Here is a 23183-nt window from a genome sequence, read left to right as displayed (position 1 = left end):
CACTGTCACCGTGTGTGTGCTGACACTGTCACTGTTTGTGTGCTGACACTGTCACTGTGTGTGTTGACACTGTCACTGTGTCAGTGCTGATACTGTCACTGTGAGTGCTGACACTGTGTGTGTGCTGACATTATCACTGTGTGTTGACACTGTCACTGTGTGAGTGCTGACACTGTCACTGTGTGTATGCTGACACTGTTGTTTGTGCTGACAGTGTGTGTACTTACACTGCCCCTTTGAGTGCTGACACTGTCACTGTGAGTACTGACAATGTTACTGTGAGTACTGTCACTGTCAGTGTAGGTGGTATCTTCGTTGACACTGAAAGTGAATCTGAGTCATGACTATTGGATGCCTGGTCCCAATAAGAAGTCCCTCTGGTTGGAGATGTGCAGGAGTCATACGAATCCAGACGTGACTGTATTGTCAGCAGGTGTTTGGACTACACACCCACACACCTGACCCCAGATTCCCTATGTAAACATTAACAGGAAGGTTGCAGTATAGGGCTTGCCCTCGGCAGAGGCCTCCACCCATCTTAGCCTCTTACAAGTCTTCAGCCACACTCGCACAGAGTTGCTCTCTGGCCCACCCCACCAGGACGCAGAGCTGAGCTCGGACAAGGGTCCACTGCGGGGGAGTCCTGCTGACCTGGGGCCCTCAGATGCTCCGCACCAGCGACTAAGGATGTTCTGGGACCCTGACCAGGGGCGGGCCGTCCACACCAGGGTCCTCCACTCCAAGCCAGGATCACAGAGCAGGTCTTGGGTGGGGTCCTTCTCCCGGCTTGACAATAAACCTGAGCCCAGAGGCCCCGTGTCCATGTCAGTATGATGAAGGAAAGAAGCCCAAATTTGACTGGCTGCCCACCGAACATGGGCCAATGATGTGAGCTGTTGCAGTTTATGTTGGATCAACATTGAAAGTGCTGTTAACAGACTGTGCACGACACCCTGGTGTCTAAAGCTTATATTGGCAAGGATATTTTTTTTTTCTGTTTTTCTTTAAACACACACACACACACCATTTGTAAAAGTCCCTCCTTTGTTGAAGAGGACAAAAGGCAACTTCTGAACACGGAAGTCTGGTCTGCCGCCTTCTCTATACTCGGGGACACGACGAGATTATAAAAGATTTTGTGCTCTGAGAACTCAAACGGTTTAAGAGGACGTTAAACACTTTGTGTACTTGTTTTTTTTTTTGTCGTTCATGACACGGATCAGCGGCGACCTACAACCACAACATAAGCGGGGCCCTTCCGTCGTCAAGGCTTTCCTTCTCAAAGTTGAGGTGCAGGTACGTCCATTTTGTTTTAAGGTCTGAAGGTCAAAGGTTACCCAATCACGACCTCCTGTGTATAATACACGCACCATGAGAGGTGGATAGCATGATGTCACTTCCTGGTTACGCAACAGGGTCTGACCTCTTATCGTCCATCCCGCGATAGACCGTGAACAGCAGAGCGGCACGAACGCGGAGGGAAATGAAACCGGTGGGGTGGGGGGTTTAAAAAAAACCCATAAAATATGGCTCCCCGCATGGAGCGCAGGCGAATTCATTTTCTATTTACATCATCTGTGAGCTTTCGTGGACGGTGGCCTTGGCGAGCGGGGTCGGCCTTCCGCCCTGCACCTGCCCCGCAGCCGCCATTCCTGACGGAAGTGGAGAGGGTGTGTGTGCGTGTGTGTAGGGGTGGGGGGGGGCTCGGCCGAACGCGAGGGTCACCCCGAACCCGGGTGGACCCAACAAGAGCGGGGCGGGGGGGATGGGTGCTGAGGCGCCTCCGTTTGTCGTCAAGGGGGCGGCAGGCGTTTCCCTTCCGAGCCTACTACGAGGCTGCCGCCGCTTCCCCCTTCTTCCCGCCTCCTTCGTAGATACGGCAAAGTGGCGGGCCGGTGGTGAGGGGTGGTGAGGGGCAGAGGGTGGTGGTGGTGGTGGTGGGGTGGGGGGGGGGGGGGGGGGGGGAGTTGGGTGGGGAGGGCGGAAGGTTTCCTGGCACGAAGCTGGTCCCCGGACAACTTAGCAGCAAAAGGTCCCAAGCACGTTACCTCCAGACAGTTACGGACAGAGTCTGGTAAGGCAAGTCCAAGCACAGGTGACGAAGTCGAGGTCCCACCCTCCTTTGGTGGTCACGGTGAGAAGGGGACTTATCAAATAAGGCTCCTTCCACACACACACACACACACACACGCTAATCATTAACTTTAAGTGCTCGCTATTCCTGATCACTCTTAGCAGCAGGTGGCGTATTCGTGGCTCCGCCTCGTCCCCCTGCGGTTGCGTTTTCTGTTCAGAAGTTCTCGCAATGTGGGAGAGACGTTCAGGTTTTTTTCTGCCTGAGCGCCGCACAACTGGCGATTCCCGCCTCCATTGCGAGTTGGATATTGTGCAGGAACCTTCGTCAAGGCGGCGACATCTCTGTTTCCCCCCCCCCCAACACCCCAGGAAGAGGTGATGAATCCCCCACACCCCCCACCCCCCCCCCCCCCCCCCCGCAACGCCCGGGGTTGCAGGTGACGGAACAGGACGCCTCACTGATGAAGGAGTTGCACCTGGGGTTTGGAGAAGTCGGCTGGAGGTAGTAATTTATTGATCAGGCAGTTCCCAAGGTTTTTCTGTTGACAGTTTGATATGTCCGCCAGAGAGCGAGAGAGAGACAGAGAGAGAAATAAAAGGGACCGGTATCCCTGTTCCAACAAGGTTGGTCCTCTGTACAAATTACAGCCCTACATTTCAGAGGGAACGAAGGGCAACCTGCAAGCGGGTCTTTGGATTGCCCCCACTCCACTCCACCCCCCCCCCCCCACCCCCAAACGCCCCCACCCCTCACCCCCACTTTTTGTTTCAGAGACTGGTTACCAGTTGCATTTGTCCGTCACCTTCTGCGACAGAGTCATCCGCATTGACCGACACGATGTAGCCATCATTGCTGCCTCTCCTGGATTGGTAGTAGGTCTGCAGCTGGCTTCTGAACACCAGGTTGGGCCTGGAGCTGTAGTAGATCTCGTTGTTGCCCTGGGGACAGGGTACGGTTTCGCCGATCACCTCTGGGCTGCTGTCCGGGTAGGAGGAGTCTCTGAGGTTGGTCATGCTGGTGTAGAGGGAGTCTCTGTTTGGGGACGGCAGCTGCCCGTCCAACCCGTCCGTGATTTCGGCTGTGTAGCTCTCGGACTCCTCCAGCTCCGTGTCGCTCTGGTACAGCAGCGACTGGGCCCGCCGCAGGAGCAGCGGCTCCTCCAGGGCCTTGTACATCAGCTCGATCTCAATGGTGTCCTCCTGGGTCAGCGAGGGGGCGTCGGGGACGATGGCGTCGTCCTCGCTGCTGTTGGCCCCCCCTCCTCCCACTCCTCCTCCCCCGCCGCTGAGTGGTGCGCCCTGCTCGCCGGGGAGGGGCTTGCTGCCAGGTCGAAGGTTGTTGTGGACCAGCTCGGAGATGATCATCTTCTCGAAGGCGGCGTCGCTCAGGTTACGGCGGCAATCGGCGAGTGGGGTGCTGCTGTCGGTGGCGAAGTTATTGTTCCGGAAGGAGTAGCTGTTGTTGAAATTGCCGTTGAGTGGCAGTGTGTCCACTGCACACGGGTCCCTCGTGATGTTCACTGGGTGCTCTGCCAAAAAACAAAAACACAACATTGGTTGGAAGCTACATTTAAAACCAGTTGCAATTCTTGCCTCCACAACCCTCCCCCCCTGCCATTGTTTTTCCCCTAGCGTATGGCCCAATGTAGGGGGAAAGGTTAAGTCTTCATAGTCCATAGACTCCACAGTAGATGACTAAGGCTGATTTCCCCTTCAAGAGGGGGAGCTGACCGGAGGTGATTTAACCTGAGGATCACCACACCTCAGGCGAGGGGCGGGGTTGAACAGGCGACCCTTCATGAACAACCTCAGCAGGTACAGGGATCGAACCCGCGCAGTTGGCCTCGCTCAGCTTCACGAACCAGCCGTCCGGCCAACGGAGACAAACTGGGAGGAGGGTGGGAGAGTATGGAGTGAATGATTGAAAAAGCAAGGGGCGTGTTTGGGAAGGAAATGTGGAGCGACTGGGAAAGGATTGAGAACGGAATGGGAGTGATTCGGAATGGAATGGGGAACGATTGGGAATGATTAAGAATGTAATGGTTGAGAATGGGATTGAAATGCACGGGAAAGTGATTGGGAATTGCATGTGGATGATTGGGAATTCAATGGGAATGTGATTGGGTATGGAATGGGAAACGATTGGGAATGATTCGGAATGGATTGCGAGTGGAGAGGGAATTATTGGGAATAGAATGGGAATGATTGGGAAGGGCACGGGAAAGCGATTGAGAAAACATTTGGGCACTTCCTCCATCTGTGGCAAAACTGACTCTCATGTTTTACAGAAAGAGTTCTTGTCAATAGTGTGGGGCTCACTGTATTTTTTAGGAAATTCTGTTTGCTTTATGAGGTATAGGCAAGGAAGGAGATATTGCAATGTTTCCAGAAAAGTCAAAGGTTTCTGCAGCTAACCACCTTCTTGAGACTGACTGATAATCTGAAAATGTCTGCCAGCTCCACACACTGCATATGGCTGCCATCTTAGAACCGATTGACACACTGCAAATGGCTGCCAGCTTCGTGAATGACACACTGCAAATGGTGGCAGTTTGGGACTGACACAATGCAAATGGCTGCCAGATTTGAGCCGACTGACACACTGCAAATGGCTCCCAGCTGGATTACTGACACACTGCAAATGGTTGCCAGCTTCGTGACTGACACACTGCAAATGGCTGCCAAATTTGAGCTGACTGACACGCTGCAAATGGCTCCCAGCTTCATTACTGACACACTGCAAATGGTTGCCAGTTTCATGACTGACACACTGCAAATGGCTGCTAGTTTCGTGACTGACCCACTGCAAATGGCTGCCAGTTTAGAATTGACTGACACTGCAAATGGCTGCCAGTTTTGTGACTGACCCACTGCAAATGGCTGCCAGTTTAGAATTGACTGACACACTGCAAATGGCTGCCAACGTCATGACTGACACACTGCAAACGGCTGCCAGCTTCATGATTGAAACACTGCAAAATGCTGCCAGCTGAGAACTGACTGACACACTGCAAATGGCTGCCAACTTCATATGACTGATACACTGCAAATGGCTGCCAGTTTTGTGACTGACCCACTGCAAATGGCTGCCAGTTTAGAATTGACTGGCACACTGCAAATGGCTGCCAACTTCATGACTGACACACTGCAAATGGCTGTCAGCTTTGTGACTGACACACTGCAAATGGCTGCCAGCTTCATGATTAACACACTGCAAATGGCTGCCAGGTTAGAACTGACTGATACACTGCAAATGGCTGCCAGTTTGGGACTGACATGCACACCACAAATGGCTAAGCAGCCAGAGGGGGGGGGGGGGGGGTCAATAAGGATATGCAAACTTAACTGGCGTACTTGTCTCTCTGTAGGTCCCTGTATGGAGAGAAGAGACAGGCAGTGAGATCGTAAAGTCAAATTCAATCAGGCATTTAATCACAGCATTAATTAAAAATGGAAACATATTTAAGCAGGGGCATAAGATGATCACCAGAAAGTTTAGTTAATTGTTAATCATGAACATAGACAGTTTCAGTGCTCGGGTAGCCACCATTAATTAATCAGCAATATGTCAATCCAACTACCTCACTAAGAATAGAGATCATTAACCAGGGGCCATCTGACCCACTAGGGACATGTTGCACAGGAACATAGAGGTCCCTGTAAGAGGTCATCCTCACAGGACTAGACAGATAGATGCAAGAAGGATGTTCCCGATGGTGGAAGTGTCCAGAACCAGGGGTCACAGTCTGAGGATACAGGGTAATCCGTTTAGGAGGTGAGGAGAAATCTCTTCACCCAGGGAAAGGTCGGCCTGTGGAATTCGTCACCACAGAAAGTAGTTGAGGCCAAAACATGGTAGGGCTGGATTCTCCGTCCCGTCGCGCCCGTTTGCTGGGGTGGCGCCGTCCCCGCCGGCAGCGGGATTTTCCGTCCCGGCAGCCGGCCAATGGGGTGTCCCCTTGTGGGCACCGCCATGCCGTCGGAAAATCCCCGGGAGTGCGCTGCCGGCGGAACGGAGGATCGCGCAGGCTGAGAATCCCACTGTGCATGCTTTCAGGAAGCAGTTAGATGTAGCAGTTGGGGTGAAGGGGTTCAAAGGGTATGGGGGGGGGGGGGCAGGAGACTGGGCTATTGAGTTGGACCATCAGCCATGATCGCATCGAATGGCGGTGCAGGCTCGAAGGGCCGAGTGGCCTCCTCCTGGTCCTATTTTCTATGTTTCTGAAAAATCCTATTTTAAGCTAAGTCATTGCTTCACTTTGTAAACGTGAAGCAATTCTTGCGATGTCCGATGAAGACTAAATATTGACCAGGATAGCGAGTTCTTCTTTGCAGAGTGCTGGAGAATATTCAAGCCCCTCAGGGAGGGCAGACAGGGCCTCGAAATCACCCCCCACCCACCCATGTAAAAGTCGGCAGGCACCTCCAACAGTGCAGCACCCCCTGAGCCCTGCGCTGGGGGGGGGGAGGTCAGCTGGACTTGATGCTTAAGTCCGTGGAGTGGGACTTAACAGTTATTCCTGCAGCATAGTCGCCTTCCTCGGCAGTTGGTGGAGAGAATGGCTTGTCAATGCATGGGCCTGTAACCAACATGCCCAATGGAGCAGGGCAGTTTGAATGGTAGGGAGCAAGACTTTTACTTGTTCAATGCGCAACGTGAACTTCAGATCTAGCAGGCGACTATGTGGGGGCTCTACGACTGGGGCTGAGAGGCCAGAAATAAGTTCCATCGCCAACCTGGTGAGCTGAAGACAGTGGGTGAGGGAGCACTGTAGCCAACGGACTCAGCCAATAGCGTGTTGTAGGGGCTGGCACCAGAACGAGGCTGTAGAACAGGATTGGTCAGCAGGTGATTGCCCATAGTTCCTAGTGAGGGGGGGGAAAAAGAGAAAAACAGTGTAACTTGGAGAAGAGGAAGTGAGGTAAGGACAGGAGGAAGTGAGGTAGGGATAGGAGGAAGTGAGGTAAGGACAGGAGGAAGTGAGGTAGGGACAAATGAGGTAGATACAGAAAGCCAAAAGCTAAATCCTGCAGACTCAGGAACACTCAAATTAAACAGAAAATAGTTACTTTTCAAGTTTCGGCAGAATAGTTTTGATGAAAGGTTTCTCGCTGTCTAGAGATTGAGGAAGTGAGGCACAAGGAGGAATTAAACCAAAGGGGATATGGGGATCGACTGGGAAGATAGAGGTGAGGAACGGTCATGACCTTATGGGATAGCAAAGCAGGAAAGAGGGCTAATTTGTACAGGTTCACCAATGATCTCTTTGTAATCTGTGGCCCTCCTTAAAAAGCCATGATCCTATGGATGATTTGTTTAAAGTTTCATTAATTCTCCCTCTTTTTATAGATTTGCCCCTCTGAACCACTAAATCTCTCTCTTTCAGTCTTCTCAATGTTTTATGATTTGCTGTGTGAATCCTCTCATTCTCCTACTGCAGGAGCATCTCACATTTCTCTGCCCTGAATTTCATTCAACATCTATCTGCCCAAAAGATGAACCTCCTGGGGGACACTTAGTCCTCACCCAGCTTCCCTATTTCTGTGTTGTTTAAACATTTTGACCCCTTTACCTCGGTCCAGAATGCCGTACGTTAGTGAAACGTTTCCTCAGCCAGATGGGGGGAAATTGGTGATGTGATGCTTTGGTTGACGTTTTGTAGAAAAATGTTGCGTGTACAGATATTGTGGTGCAGTGGGTAGTTTCACTGACTCTGGGCTTGAGCACTCCCCCCTCCCCTCCCCGCCCCCCCCCCCCCCCAACCCCTGGGATTAGATGGTCAAGGAAGGTGGGTTTGCCACACACCCAAACAGGTTGAGCATCAACCTGCAAATCCTTCCAGCGCGCGTCAATAGCTGACAGGAAGAGCGGTAGGGCACGGCACGAGTGGGCGACACGGCGGCACAGTGGTTAGCACTGCTGCCTCACAGCGCCAGGGACCCGGGTTCGATTCCAACCTCGGGTGACCGTCTGTATGGAGTTTCCACGTTCTCCCCGTGTCTGCGTGGGTTTCCTCCGGGTGCTCCGGTTTCCTCCCACAAGTCCAAAGATGTGCGGGTTAGGTGGATTGGCCACGCTAAATTGGCCCTAGGTAGTGTTATGGGGATAGTGTAGGGTTTGGGGCCCAGGCAGGGTGCTCTTTCAGAGGGTCGTTGTAGACGCGATGGGCCGAATGGCCTCCTTCTGCACTGTAGGGTTTCTATGATTCGATGAGGGATTTCTGGTCAGCCCTGTGATGAAAAGAATGTTGTAGATTCCACCATCACAATAGCTCCAGGCTACGACAGGCGTGTAAAAGTGCATGTTGCCCTGGTAACCCAGACTCCCCCGAGTGACCTATGATGTAGCACCACCACAACTGATCACTACAACTTGGTTAGCTTGTCATACATAGCGGAGAATAATCCTGGACGACTTTCTCCAAGACGCTAGTGATCAAGGTCGTCCAAGCTCAGGGACCCATCGGCCTTGGAGGGGGTGATGTGCGATTCACCAGCAACGGGACTGGAATTAGAAGGGTTAAATTATGAGGGCAGGCTGCATAGAATCTCCTCAAAGATTAAGGAGTGAGCTAATGGGGAGTTTAAGGATCTGGGAGGGGTAAGTAAAGAAAAGTCTGGTGGTGATTTAACCTGAGGGTCAGCACACCTCAGGCGAGGGACAAGATTGAGAAGGAGCGGCCTTCACGAATAACCGGTACGGGAATCGAACCCGCACTGCTGGCCTCGCTTATCATGACCCAGCTGTCCAACCAATTGAGCTAAACCGGTAGATTCGGGGTCGGAGGAGGCATCAACTGAAAATTTACATTGGTAGATCTTTGTTGGACAAGGCTACTAAGCAGTATGGAACCAAGACGGGTAGAGTTAAACTGCAGACCAACAACTGAATTAGTGCAACAGGCCTGAAGGGCTGAATCGGCTCCTCCTGATCATCGTAGCACAGCGGTTAGCACTGTTGCTTCGCAGCTCCAGGGTCCCAGGTTCGATTCCTGGCTTGGGGCACTGTCTGTGCGGAGTCTGCACGTTCTCCCCGTGTGTGCGTGGGTTTCCTCCGGGTGCTCCGGTTTCCTCCCACAAGTCCTGAAAGACGTGCTTGTTAGGTGAATTGGACATTCTGAATTCTCCCTCTGTGTTACCCGAACAGGCGCCGGAGTGTGACGACTCGGGGATTTACACAGTAACCTAATTGCAGTGTTAATGTAAGCCGACGTGTGACACTAATAATAATAAAGATAAAGACTTGAGTGCCCGGATGTGTCAGGTTGCTAAACTAACAGATATTAGTGCCCGAATTTCCAACCTTATTCACCATTGAGGAAAGAGTGTTGAGGACATAGCCCTTTTCAAACCGTCAAACTTGACAAATGAGTATGACTTGAGTCACGTTCTGTTCAAGGGCCAGACTGCAGGGAAGGATAGCTGGGAATAGCCTTTCCTCGTCCCGTCTGTGTCCAGTCTTCCCTCCTTCACTGGCATTTAAGGGCACTAGCATTATCTGGAACAATTCTGCCACTTCCATATGGACAACTGACCCCCCCCCCCCCCCCACCCTTTCACCCCCACATTCATGAATGCCTATCCAGGTTCCGTGAGCCCCACTCATGCGACCTGTTCGGAAGCTCACCTCTGTTTAGGGTCGGCGTGCTATTGATGTCCCCCGCCATGAAGGAAGATTCCGACTGCTTCCGAACCGTATCGTTCCACATCCTCCGGATCCGACTCTGCAAGCGGAGGTCGCGGTCCGTTAGTTCAGGGCATGAAACTTTGCGACTGGTGGTGGGGGGGGTGGGGTGGGGTGGTGGAGAACCATAGCACAGGTGGAGAAACAGACTGGCAGTAGCAGACAATCCTCTTCGAGCAAACTACAGCAAAACGCCAAAGAGACAAAATAACCCGAAAACCCTTGGCTTCCCATTTACGGCTTGGGGACGTTGACCAGCGATCCCCTGAGGAATGGCTATCCTCCAGGAATGCCCGCTCTACGAGTTCCTAAACTGTGGGATGAGGGATGATCTTTCGCAACTTCAGGACATCACAAACCACCTCGTAGCAAATGAAGCATTGAACTGTTTGACTGAAGGAAATGCGACAACCAATTTGTGCACAGCAAGCTCCCACTAACAGCAGTTTGATAATGACCAGATAATCTGTTAGTTAGCGGTTTTGGCTCTGGGCTAAATATTGGGTCCAGACACCAGGGGTTTTACTTTTCTACCACAGCATCTTTGATATCGGAGAGGATAGATTGGTTCAAAACTCTCTTGTAAGAGTGTGAGTCAGTCTGAATTACACGTGTAGATTTATGGACTTGTGACTCAGAGAGTACAGCACTGAGCCGCAGTGATGCCGAACACCCATTGCCGATTCTCGGCTCGATCAGGTGGATCCTGGGCTGGATCTATTTCCTGGGGCACACAGGGTGTTCTTAGAAGGAAGTGGGCAGCAATGAAATGGCGGGGTTAAAATGGATCCTGCAGAACAGTCGACCACCAAATTTTGGGCGGGCAGTGGGATTGTCGTTCTTACAAATGCCCCTTTCGCCCTGAGGGGGCGGCACAGTGGCACAGCGGTTAGCCCCGCTGCCCCACAGCGCTAGGGACCCGGGTTCGAGTCCGGCCTTCTACACTGTAGATTCTATGATTCTACGATTCTATGACTGACTGTGTGGAGTTCCACGTTCTCCCCGTGGCTGCGTAGGTTTCCTCCGGGTGCTCCACAGGCTAGGTGGATTGGCCATCGTAAAATTGCCGCCTTAGTGTCCAGGGATATGCAGGTGAGGTAGGGTCACAGTGTTACGGTGATAGGGCGGGGGAGTTGGGTAAGGTGCTCTTTAAAAGGGCCGGTGCGGACTCAATGGGCCGTAGGCCTCCTCCTGCACTGTCGGGATGTGTTGGTGGAAGGGGTAAAGAGATGGTCACGACCCTCGCGCTACATTTTCTAACGAGCACTGGTTAAACCTCCATCTTATTCGCGGTGTCTCCTGGCCCCAGTACAATGCCTGCAGATATCTAAAACCTCCTCGCCACATTATCTTAATAAGTATGAATATCTTATCCGTCCCTTTGTCTCATTATACTGGGCTTTGGGTTAAACCATGCTTCATTCCGATCCAGGTAACTCCCCGGACCCTCTCTAATGCATGCAGGGAGGTTTACCACCTCGCCATTACATTGAAACAGACCCCTCACCCTTAAGTCAGCAGTAACTCTCGTTGGGTGCCATTGTGCTTCCTACCAGTAGCCAACGCACCTTGCACAGGTACGCATGAGGGTAACTAAACTCCCTGAAGGAGATGCGGGACAAACACAGTACAGAGCAGAGACAAGGACAGAGCACTGCACCGCTAAAGCACGGGTTGGGGGCATTGGGAAGTCAGAACATAACACATCACCATGTTTTCTCAGACGATGGCTCCGAGCATCCATTTAAATAAAAAAGAACTGGTGTGAATTATTGATTCAAGAATGGCTACAACAGATTTATAAAACTTATTTATTCTTTCATGAGACATGGGGGTCGCTGGATAGTCCAGCATTTATTGCCCATCCCTAATTGCCCTTGAGAAGTTGGTGGCTGAGAATTCAGCTAACAACAGGCCCGAGGCTGCAGCGTTCAGCTAACAACAGGGCCGAGGCTGCAGCGTTCAGCTAACAACAGGCCCGAGGCTGAGAATTCAGCTAACAACAGGCCCGAGGCTGCAGCGTTCAGCTAACAACAGGGCCGAGGCTGCAGCGTTCAGCTAACAACAGGCCCGAGGCTGAGAATTCAGCTAACAACAGGCCCGAGGCTGCAGCGTTCAGCTAACAACAGGCCCGAGGCTGCAGCGTTCAGCTAACAACAGGCCCGAGGCTGAGAATTCAGCTAACAACAGGCCCGAGGCTGCAGCGTTCAGCTAACAACAGGCCCGAGGCTGCAGCGTTCAGCTAACAACAGGCCCGAGGCTGCAGCATTTAGCTAACAACAGGTCTGAGGCTGCAGCGTTCAGCTAACAACAGGGCCGAGGCTGAGTTCAGCTAACAACAGGCCCGAGGCTGCAGCGTTCAGCTAACAACAGGCCTGAGGCTGCAGCATTTAGCTAACAACAGGTCTGAGGCTGCAGCGTTCAGCTAACAACAGGGCCGAGGCTGAGTTCAGCTAACAACAGGCCCGAGGCTGAGTTCAGCTAACAACAGGCCCGAGGCTGCAGCGTTCAGCTAACAACAGGCCCGAGGCTGCAGCATTTAGCTAACAACAGGTCTGAGGCTGCAGCGTTCAGCTAACAACAGGGCCGAGGCTGAGTTCAGCTAACAACAGTCCCGAGGCTGAGTTCAGCTAACAACAGGGTCGAGGCTGCAGCATTTAGCTAACAACAGGGCCGAGGCTGAGAATTCAGCTAACAACAGGCCCGAGGCTGCAGCGTTCAGCTAACAACAGGGCCGAGGCTGAGAATTCAGCTAACATCAGGCCTGAGGCTGCAGCGTTCAGCTAACAACAGGGCCGAGGCTGAGTTCAGCTAACAACGGGCTTGAGGCTGCAGTGTTCAGCTAACAACAGGCCCGAGGCTGCAGCATTTAGCTAACAACAGGCTTGAGGCTGCAGCGTTCAGCTAACAAGAGGCCAGAGGCTGAGAATTCAGCTATCAACAGGCCTGAGGCTGCAACATTCAGTTAACAACAGGCCTGAAGTTAAGAATTCAGCTAACAACAGGTTTGAAGTTGATAAATCAGCTAACAACGGGCCCGATGTTGAGAATTCAGCTAACAACAGGCCTGCAATTGAAAATTGAGCTAACAACATACCGAGGCTGCAAATTCAGTGAGTAACAGGCCTGAGGCTGCAGCATTCAGCTAATAACAGGCCCAAGGCTGAGAATTGAGCTAAAAACAAGCCTGAGGCTGCAGCATCCTCTTGCAACAAGCCCAAGGCTGCAGCATCCTCTTAGTAATAGGCCCAAAGCTGCAGCATTCAGTTAACAACAGGCCTGAGGCTGCAGCATCCACTTGGCACAAGCCCAAAGCTGCAGCACCCCCTTAGTAATAGGACCAAAGTTGCAGCATTCAGCTAACAACAGGGCTAAAGCTGCAACATTCAGCTAACATCAGGCCAAAGGCTGCAGGATTCAGTTAACAACAGGCCCGAGGCTGAGAATTCAGCGAACAACAGGCCCGAGGCTGAGAATTCAGCTATCAACAGGCCCGAGGCTGAGAATTCAGTTAACAACAGGCCCGAGGCTGCAGCATTCAGCGAACAACAGGCCCGAGGCTGAGAATTCAGCGAACAACAGGCCCGAGGCTGAGAATTCAGTTAACAACAGGCCCGAGACTAAGATTTCAGCGAACAACAGACCCAAGGCTGCTGAAACCCCTAGCAACAGGCCTAAGGCTACAGCATCCTAGCAACAAGCGAGGACTGTACTTTTGGCCCAGCAAGAATCTGGAGAACATGGGTAGATTATCTGGGAAGTGGAGTGTATAAGTTGGGCAGCCATTTCAACATCTGTGAAGAGTGAGCTACTTTTGAAGCCAGGTATAAATTTGATTGGTTTGGAACAAATTGATCAAGTTAATCACTTTCTGTGACTGCCCTATGCTGGTGGCCATAAGCCAACTAACTGGAAGCAAGTTTTAGGCCTGGGGTTATCCTCAATGCTAGAAGCAAGGTGCTCCCCATGTCATTAGGGGGCAGTTTCTGGGAAGGAGAGGTTATCACCACACATTAGGAAGGGTGTAATGTATTAAGACCTGGTTGCAGGTTAGTATTTACATTGGGGCCGAGCATGTTTTTTATTCATTCACAGGATATGGGCATCACTGGCGAGGCCAGCATTTATTGCCCATTCTTAATTGCCCTTGGGAAGCTGGTGGTGAGCCGCTGCAGTCCCTGTGATTTAGGTACACCCACAGATCTGTTAGGGAGGGATATCCAGGATTTTGATCGAGTGACATTGAGGACTAACTGGCAAATCTTTACACTGGGGCCTAGCTGGTTGGTATTTACATTTGGACCTGACGGCATTGGGGCCTAGCTGAACAGTATTTACACTGGGGCCTAGCTGAACAGTACTTACATTGGGGCCTAGCTGGTCAGTGTTTACATTGGGGCCTGACTGCATTGGGGCCTAGCTGCTCAGTGTTTACATTGGGGCCTGACTGCATTGGGGCCTAGCTGGTCAGTGTTTACATTGGGGTCTGACTGAATTGGGGCCTAGCTGGACAATATTCACATTGCAGGCTGGCTGGTCAGTGTTTATATTGGGGCCTGACTGTATTGGGGCCTAGCTGAACAGTATTTACATTGGGGCCTAGCTGGTCAGTGTTTACATTGGGGTCTGACTGCATTGGGGCCTAGCTGGGCAGTATTCACATTGCGGCCTAGCTGGTCAGTGCTTATATTGGGGCCTGACTGCATTGGGGCCTAGCTGGTCGTTGTTACATTGGAGCCTAATTGCGGAAGAACCAATCGTCTGAGAAAACGGAAAACAACACAATTCAACCAGACACGACCCTGTCAAAAAATGACCTTTTCAGCCATCCTCCTGCTCGCCGCAGCGTTCTGTACCTGAGTACCAGTGTAGTACCGGCTGCTGTTCCGGATGGTGGACGTCTTTAGGTTGCCGTGGGAGACGCCGGCAGTGGGGCGGCTGCAGCAGTGAGCATGCCGCAGGCACTTACTGTACTCCTTGTGCACCTGGGGAGGGGGGGGGGGGGAAACCAGAGAGAGAGAATAAAAATTAATTTATAATAGAACAGGCAGCAGAAGGGTGACCCCTGAATTTTAAAATGGTGCCCCCTAGCTCTGGGCTCACCCACAAGAGGAAACATCCTTTCCTCGTCAAGATGGCTACAAAGGATTGGAATATTGGGGGGTACCGGGCAGCAGGTGGCAATGTTGGGCGAGAGCATGGGGTGAGGGGGGGGGGGGACTGCTTGGCTCCTGTGGGCCCCTCCCTGCAGCGAGCGGTGCTTTTGACAAGCTGAGGGACAGAGCCTGATGTCATGAGATCAGGCAGAAAGCAGTCTGGCCTAATCCAGCCCCTGAGGGTGGCTAATGTGTCAGGAAGGTGTGATGATATCATGGTTGTGTTGTGATTCACCGACTGACCACTAGGAGTCTCATCAGTATATACGAGAATGTTAGAGTCAGGTGACCTCAGACTGACTGGAGGGATCTGGAAGAGGGAGGTTGCTTATGCATGTTCATACTGTTATTCATCTGTTGTTTTGTATGTAGTTGACCCACAGTTAATGTTAATAAATCATTTTTAGCTTTAGTTACAAGTAATATAAATCAGGCCATCTGACAAGGACATTAAAGAAGGGAATTGGAAGCCTAGTCAAGGCTGGCTGGCCATATCCCTGTCTGGGAAGCCTCATGAAAGAGAGGGTGGGACTAGAGACCAGAGCAGGACTGCAGCCAGGAGCTGGGGAGCAGAACACGGCGGGAGTTTGGTGAGTAAAGCAAATGTTGCTACGACTATACAGCCTATTGGGGAGACTTCACCTGGAGTGTTGGTCTCCTGACCCAAGAAAGGGGATGCTGCCCTTGAGGGAGTGCAGCAAGGTTCACTAGGCTGGTGGCTGTGATGAGGGGATTGCCCTTGGGAGGCACTGAATAGACTAGGCCGATATTTCCTGATGTTCAGAAGAGATCATCTGATGGAAAGAAGTGACGTTCTCAGCGGACTTGACGGGTCAAATGCTGAGAAGATGTTTCCCTTGACTGGGGAAACTAGAACACGGGTTCACAGCCTTCGAATAGGGGGTCGGCCATTTAAGACCGATATAAGGAGAAATCTCTTCACTTGAAGGTGTTATTGGCAACTACCAAGGGTGACTTGTACACAGGCACAGAGTTTCTATCGAAAGTTGTTCACACTCTGGATCGTGGGTTCTCTCTGGCCAGAATCCCACTCCCCGGGCTTATTCCTCATTGGCCAGGGTTCGCTCTCGCATGATAGGCCCCGAGCCAGTCATGTGAACTGCCGGGGCCCGCCCCTTAAAGGGGCCACGCTACCACAGAAGGATTGCAGATCTTTGGAATTCTCTACCGCAGGGACAGCTGTGGGAGCTCCGTCATTTCGGGTTTATTCGAGAGAGAGGTGGACAGCTGTTTGCGCGCTGTGGGAAATGGGGATAGAGCAGGAAGGTGGAGTTGAGCTTGGGTCTTACTGTATGAGGGCCAGTTCGGGCTGGAAGGGCCAAATGGCCTACACCCTGTAGTGATATTCAGATATCAATATACATGATCAATGTATGTAAATGTAGTACAATCATTTCAACACTAGATGTCTCAAAGTCAGATACTATGGGGGCGATTCTCCGAGCCCCGTGCCGGAGACGCCCCGACGCCGGCGCGCGATTCTCTGAGATGCGGAGAATCGGCTCCATTTGCGCCGTCGCGTTTGGCGCGGCGCCGGCCGCGGGCCGCTGGGAATCGGCGGTGCCACCGATTCTCCGGCCTGGAGGGGCCGAGTAGCCGTGCGGATACCACAGAGTTCCGCCGGCGCCGTTCACCACGGTCGGGGGGGGGGGGGGGGGGCGGCCTGTGGTGTTTGGGTGGAGGGGGGGGGCTCCTTCACCGGCGGGAGCCTCCGATGGGGCCTGGCCCACGACCGGGGCTCGCCAATCGGCGGGCTGGCCTCTCCCCCCCCCCCCCCCCCCCCCCGCCGGGCCTACTTCCCGGCCCCTGAACACCGACGCCATGTTGAGTCGGGGCCGGCGCGCTAAGGAAGTCCCCCGCGCGCACGCGCAGTTTGGCACGGCGCCCATTTGGAGCCGGGAACGGAGGCTGGAGCGGCATGAACCGCTCCAGCGCCGTGCTGGCCCCCTGTGGGGGACAGAATAGGTCGTACCCGGGCCCGGTTCGCGCCGTCGTGAAACGCAACAGCGTTCACGACGGCGCGAACACTTGGGCTCCATTTGGGAGAATTGCCCCCTATAAGAACGGATTCCCGCTCTTTTTAGTCAGTTAGAGAATGTGATCCAGAACAGTGAACAAGCAAGGCATAGAGTGAGAGAAGTTGGAACTAGTTTGTTATAATGGTGTATAGTCATATAGTTATCTGTATTGTACTTTATTTCTTTATAGTTAGTTTAGTATTGAGTAAAAGGGCGCACAGTTTATTATTTTATTACTCATTAAATAGTTCATCTTTCAACAAGAAGACTATTGGTCATTGTATCATCCTGATGGATTCAAGAGTAATATATATATTTTAGATATGTCATTATTTAAAATATAGCATAGTACCAGCGAGTTTTAAATCTTTTGAGAAAGACTAATGAAGGTTTAGTCCAGGAAAGAAGAAAAAAGAAAAAACAGATTCAGCTATTCAACTATAGCAATCATCGCAACTTTGAAAACATCGATGCAAACAACCTATCAATGGACCAAGTTCAAGCACCAAGACATCTAAAGACCACTGGTAAATTAAATTTAAATTGGACCTTGTTCAAGCAACAATTTCAACTTTACCTAGAAGCTGGTGATTTAAGTGCAGCACCTGAAACTGGAAGAATTGCGTTATTTCTGTCCCTGGCAGGACAGCAAGCAATCAAAATATTCAACTCATTTAATTTTAGTGCTGGTGAAGATAAAACTAAATTTGATCAAGTGATAGCGAAGTTTGCTGAACATTGCGAAGTGCAGACAAATGTGATTTTAGAACGGCTGAAATTTCATCGGGGAATTCAAAAAACTGGTGAACCTGTGAATAATTTCATCACAGGTCTCGAGCTCTTAGCCAAAACGTGTAACTATGAAAATCTACATGATTCACTTGTCAGAGATCAAATAGTACATGGTATACTTGATGATCATGTCAGAGAAGCGTTAATTCGTCAAAATGATTTAACTCCACAAATTGCGATTGACAAATGTATATCAGCAGAACAGACCAGGAGCCAGTATCGAGCATTTTATCCCAATGAAAAAAGCGTGAATCTCTACCACGAGGCAGAGAAAATTAAAATGGTGTGGCAAGCAAAGCGGAAATCTGTAAGGGACGGAAGCTATCCTCGGCAAGCATTTTCAAGCTCTGCACATGTGCACTATGCATTAAAATGCTTGGGGTGGGGGTGGGGGGGGGGGGGTGGGGGGTTGGGGGGGGGGCATTGGGGGGGTGGAAGAGGCATCAGTGCAAGAATGGGAACTAATTGGCAGCCGAGTGCTAACCTTCATGGTTTTCTTCCCACAAGCCCAGGAACTTTGTCAGTCAATGGAACAAAGATGTAAAGCAGCTTCCTTTGACTTGGCGATTCAGAGACGCTGAGAACCTCCACTTCAGGCAGAGAATGAACGGTGGCCAAATGTTCAGCTGGACAATGTTCATCAGACCCGTTCCACTTTTGTAACTGGCGGGCGTTCTGCTCCGACCCCTCCCCCCCCCACCACGTACACACCACAGAACTCGCTCGCCATCCCACAGACCCCAGCAAACCGGCCGCAAGGAACTAGGGGGGAAATTTATCCTCACTGCTTCAGAGCAAATTGAGTTACTCAGATGGCAGGCCGACGGGGCAATTAAGGCATTTGCCTCTGGTTTGTTAAGCAGCAGCTGTCACCAGGCTGGGAGCTGGGAGAGGCGCCAGGCTGGTGGGCACGGTGCCAGCCTCATTATTTCAAATCTGTTGTTTGCCCGGCATTGGTGACAGTCCACAGTCCGAACCCTTCTCACCCTCTCTGCCTGGGGGCCGCTCGACTCCCCCTCCCCCCTCGCAACCCCCCTTCCCTATCCCTGTAATCTCCTCCAGACCCTCCGAAGTTTCTGCGCCCCCTCCCCTGTTATTCTTGCGCATCCTCGATTTTCCTTGCTCCTCCACCTGCCACCTGTGCCTTTTAGACAAGGCGCTAGACAAATGCAGGTTTGTTGTCGTTGTTGAAACATAATAAAGATCATGTGGTTTACAGAGGAAATATTAACAATGGGTGATGCTATAAAATGGGTTGCAATTAGTTGCTCAAAATGGGTTCTATTTAATTGGCGTGCAATTGCACGCCCAGCCCAACTTTCAATGGACATCAATAAACATTGGCTATCACCCGGTTTACAGGCTTGCCTCAAAGTTATAATTTTACGACAAGGTTTGTGACCAGCAATAGGAAATCATAGAATCCTTACATTGTAGAAGGAGGCCATTCAGCCCATCGGGTCTGCACCGACCCTCTGAAAGAGCACCGTACCTAGGCCCACACCTCCACCCAATCCACGTAACCCCACCTAACCTGCACATCCCTGGACACCAAGGGGCAATTTATCACGGCCAATCCATCTAACCTGCACGTCTTTGGACTGTGGGAGGAAACCGGAGCACCCGGAGGAAACCCACGCAGACACGGGGAGAACGTGCAGACTCCGCACAGACAGTGACCCGAGCCGGGAATCGAACCCAGGACCCTGGAGCTGTGAGGCAGCAGTGCTAACCATTGTGCCACCACAAACAGTGAGAATTATGTGTCAGAACCTTATCATTTGCATCATTCGCTGAAGGCAACCGATCTTGAATATGGGAACAGGAGTAGGTCATTGGGCCCCACCAGCCCGCTCTCTTATTTATCTAGCGCCTGGTAGATCTTCTACCTCAAGACCATCTTCCTGCTCTGTCCCTTCATGTCATCGGTATCTAGAATTAAATCAACCTCCGCTTTGGACATGCTCACTGTTTGACCATCCGCAACCCTCAGGGGTGGAGGATTCCAAAGATTCAACTTTGAGTCAAGGAATTCCTCCCCCTCAGAGTCCTAAATGGCCTGCCCCTTATTGTGAGGATGGGGGAGACTCCAGACCCCCCCCCCCCTAATCAGGGGCCAAATCCTTGCAGCAGCCACTCTGTGGAGCCCCGTAAGGATTTTGTCTGCTGGTGACTAACAGGAAGCTGCCTGTGATAGACTACGACCTTAGTGCCATCTGCTACTGAGGATGGTGCCAGCAGTTTGCATGACACGTTCCCAGATTGGCGATGCCTGGATCAAACTCGACCAAATGGCGTTCCAATGGATTGCAGTGAGTAAAACCCTTTCATTCCCCTCCATTGTACAGAATCCCAGTGGATCAAACCCTTTCACTCACACTTCTTCCCTAAATCTACTCTTTCACGCGATATGGGCACCTTTGGCTAGATCAGCATACGCTGCCCATCCCTGAGTGCTCCAGAGATTTGCACATTTGGCTTACAGATCCTGCCGGTTGCACACTCGCGGTGCGGGTGAACGGAAATGTATTGGTCATGGAGCTCAAAACTGGAGCTGCAGTTTCCGTTGTGAGAAAGCAAACTTTCAGCCGCATATAGAAGGGGGGGGGGTACAGAAATTGGGTGTAAGTGATACTGAGGCAAGATTGGTCATTTATACCGATGAACCGTTGGTCACCGTGGGAACCACCATAACCTCAGCCGGCCTGAAGGATTGGATCATCCGGCCTGTGCGTTTCATATATTGGGTGACGCTCGTGTTTCCCGTGCTAAAGCAGGACAAGACAGTCCGGTTATGGGCTTCTCCTTGGATCGTTACCCGATGCCTCGCATTGAAGACCTTTATGCTAAATTGGCCGGCGGACTCTCGTTCACTAAACTCGATATGAGTCATGCATATTTACAGCTCAAATTAGACTCGGCCTCTCAAAAATACATACCAATAAACATGCATTGAGGCTTGTATGAATACACCTGGCTACACTCCAGTGTGTCGTCGACATTTGCCATAGTCCAGAGGTGATGGAGGACATTCTGCGTGGACCTTGCCGAATACGAGCTCCCCCGTCAGGGGAGTGGAAAATTCTAAACCATGTATGATTCTCTCTTGTATAAGTCGGCCTGTTTTGGTACCATTGCGAGAGAGCTGGCTGGGATGTTTTGTGTATTGTAAATAATAGTTCATCGGAATAAAATTTCATTACATTTAAACTACTTGGTGTGAACTCCTTTGCGGTCTACAAAAGAAACCAATCGTAGGGCAAGTTTGGCTTGGTGAGGCAGCCAATCACAGTGCTAGTACATCTGGTTGGTGCAGCCAATCACAGTGCTAGTACGTCTGCTTGAGGCAGCCAATCACAGTGCTAGAATGCCTGGTTGAGACAGCCAATCACAGTGCTCATACGACTGGTTGAGGCAGCCAATCACAGTGCTAATACGTCTGGTTGCCGCAGCCAATCACAGTGCTAGTATGCCTGGTTGCGACAGCCAATCACAGTGCCCGTACGCCTGGTTGAGGCAGCCAATCACAGTGCTTGTACACCTGGTTGAGGCAGCCAATCACAGTGCTAGTACACCTGGTTGAGACAGCCAATCACAGTGCTAGTATGCCTGGTTGCGACAGCCAATCACAGTGCTAGTACACCTGGTTGAGGCAGCCAATCACAGTGCTAGTACACCTGGTTGAGGCAGCCAATCACAGTGCTAGTATGCCTGGTTGCGACAGCCAATCACAGTGCTAGTACACCTGGTTGAGGCAGCCAATCACAGTGCTAGTACACCTGGTTGAGGCAGCCAATCACAGTGCTAGTATACCTGGTTGAGGCAGCCAATCACAGTGCTAGTATGCCTGGTTGCGACAGCCAATCACAGTACTATTTGACCTCATTGGTACAGCCAATCGCAGTGCAAGTATGCCCGTTTGCAGCCGCCAATCATGTTCATGGACTTGCTTGACGCAGCCTATCACAAGCAGCCTCTTGTGCCTGGGGCATGTTGAGGGAGCCAATGCCTGGGGAGACTGGGAATTGAACCTGGATTCCTTAGTGTCCTAGAAGGGGTGGGAAAATAGGATATGTTAATGTTGACGTAGAGATGATGATGTTCCATTGACACAAGTCATTCATGCGTTAGAGTCTCTCTCGCTCTTGCGAGAGAGAGGTTGGAATCATGCCTGAGAGTTCTGTGCCTACTCTGTAACCTGATTAACAGTGCTGCACAGGAAGACATGCTCAGCAGATGCCAGAGTCTGTCCACAATCTGCCTGAGCAACATAGCTCACGCCTGGAATCCAAGACAGACGGACTGAAACCCAGAATATGATAACGTTCAGAGTCTAAAATTAATGATCTAATTCTGCCACAATGCTGCGCTGTGAGTACAGTAGATCGGACAGTAAAGCTGACCTTTGCGAATGCCATTGGCACACGAAGAGAGGAACATTTAGCTCCTGAAGCCTGCTCCACTATTGTTTTTTATTCGTTCATGAGATGTGGGCGTCGCTGGCTCGGCCAGCATTTATTGCCTGAGGGCCTGGAGTTACATGTAGGCCAGACCGGGTAAGGACGGCAGATTTCCTTCCCCGCAGGACAGGAGTGAACCCGATGGGATTTTACGACAGTCGACAATGGTTTTCATGGTCATCGTTAGACGTTTAATGAGATCGCGGCTGTGGTTCAGATTTAAGGGTCATAATTCATCTAGCATCAATTGCAGTTTACTGGAGACAGCGTCAAACTTCTGTCGCTCCTTGTGTGTAGAAGGCTCAGCACATTTTAGGTCAAAATCCTGCACCTGCCCCCGCCAAGCCTCCCGGTTCAAAAAGGAAGCCACCGCCTTCTCAAGGGCAATAAGGGATGGGCAATAGTTGCACAGGAATTGCCTAGGAAGTTCAAACCATCGATGGGTCATTACCCTGCATTTGGAACCATTTTATACTCCGATTTAATCACAGACTTGTGGTGGTTCTGACTCTCTTAGCGGAATAGTTACCCAGGAAAGGTTAGAAGGATTAAAACCACTTCTAACTGCTGAATAATTATACCAATGATCCCCTTGGATCTCCCAATGAAACCTCAACTAACACCCCAACCACTGGCCGATAATAATAATCTTTATTACTGTCACAGGTTCACTGCAATGAAGTTACTTTGAAAAGCCCCTAGTCGCCACATTCCGGTGCCTGTTCGGGTACACTGAGGGAGAATTCAGAATGTCCAGTTCACCTAACAAGCACGTCTTTTGGGACTTGACTATCCCCCAACAACTCCTGCCCGGCAGCTCCCCCCCCTTACTGACCACCCAACTTCCTACCTTCTCTCTGGCTTTTGAAAGCGACTGGGGCCTATACGTTTACCTGCTTTACGGCAGCTAGCACCGTAAGAAGCATGGCTTTGTTCCCCCCAGTGCTGCTGCCTTAGACGGAGAGGATTCCTCATG

At 51.3% G+C, this 23183-nt stretch overlaps 1 protein-coding gene across 6 annotated transcripts in view; it reads right to left on the bottom strand.

Moving 5' to 3' along the window:
* Positions 1–2833: 2833 nt before the first annotated feature.
* LOC140403323 (adhesion G protein-coupled receptor L1-like) overlaps positions 2834–23183 on the bottom strand; it is a 1433961-nt gene continuing 1413611 nt past the window's right edge. For 4 of the 6 annotated variants that reach the window (XM_072491182.1, XM_072491185.1, XM_072491184.1 and 1 more), the window contains 5 exons: positions 14578–14745; positions 9704–9800; positions 6814–6942; positions 5431–5448; positions 2834–3605 (listed from right to left, as the gene is read on the bottom strand). In XM_072491182.1, coding sequence (XP_072347283.1) covers positions 2845–3605; positions 5431–5448; positions 6814–6942; positions 9704–9800; positions 14578–14745 — 1173 coding nt within the window. In that variant the 3' untranslated portion in view covers positions 2834–2844. The remainder of the gene's footprint in view (positions 3606–5430; positions 5449–6813; positions 6943–9703; positions 9801–14577; positions 14746–23183) is intronic. The other 2 variants (XM_072491186.1, XM_072491187.1) reach the window with 1 other exon arrangement.

This window comes from Scyliorhinus torazame, chromosome 27, assembly GCF_047496885.1.
Source record: "Scyliorhinus torazame isolate Kashiwa2021f chromosome 27, sScyTor2.1, whole genome shotgun sequence".
NCBI lineage: Eukaryota > Metazoa > Chordata > Chondrichthyes > Carcharhiniformes > Scyliorhinidae > Scyliorhinus > Scyliorhinus torazame.
This window is presented reverse-complemented; position numbering and strand designations above follow the sequence as displayed.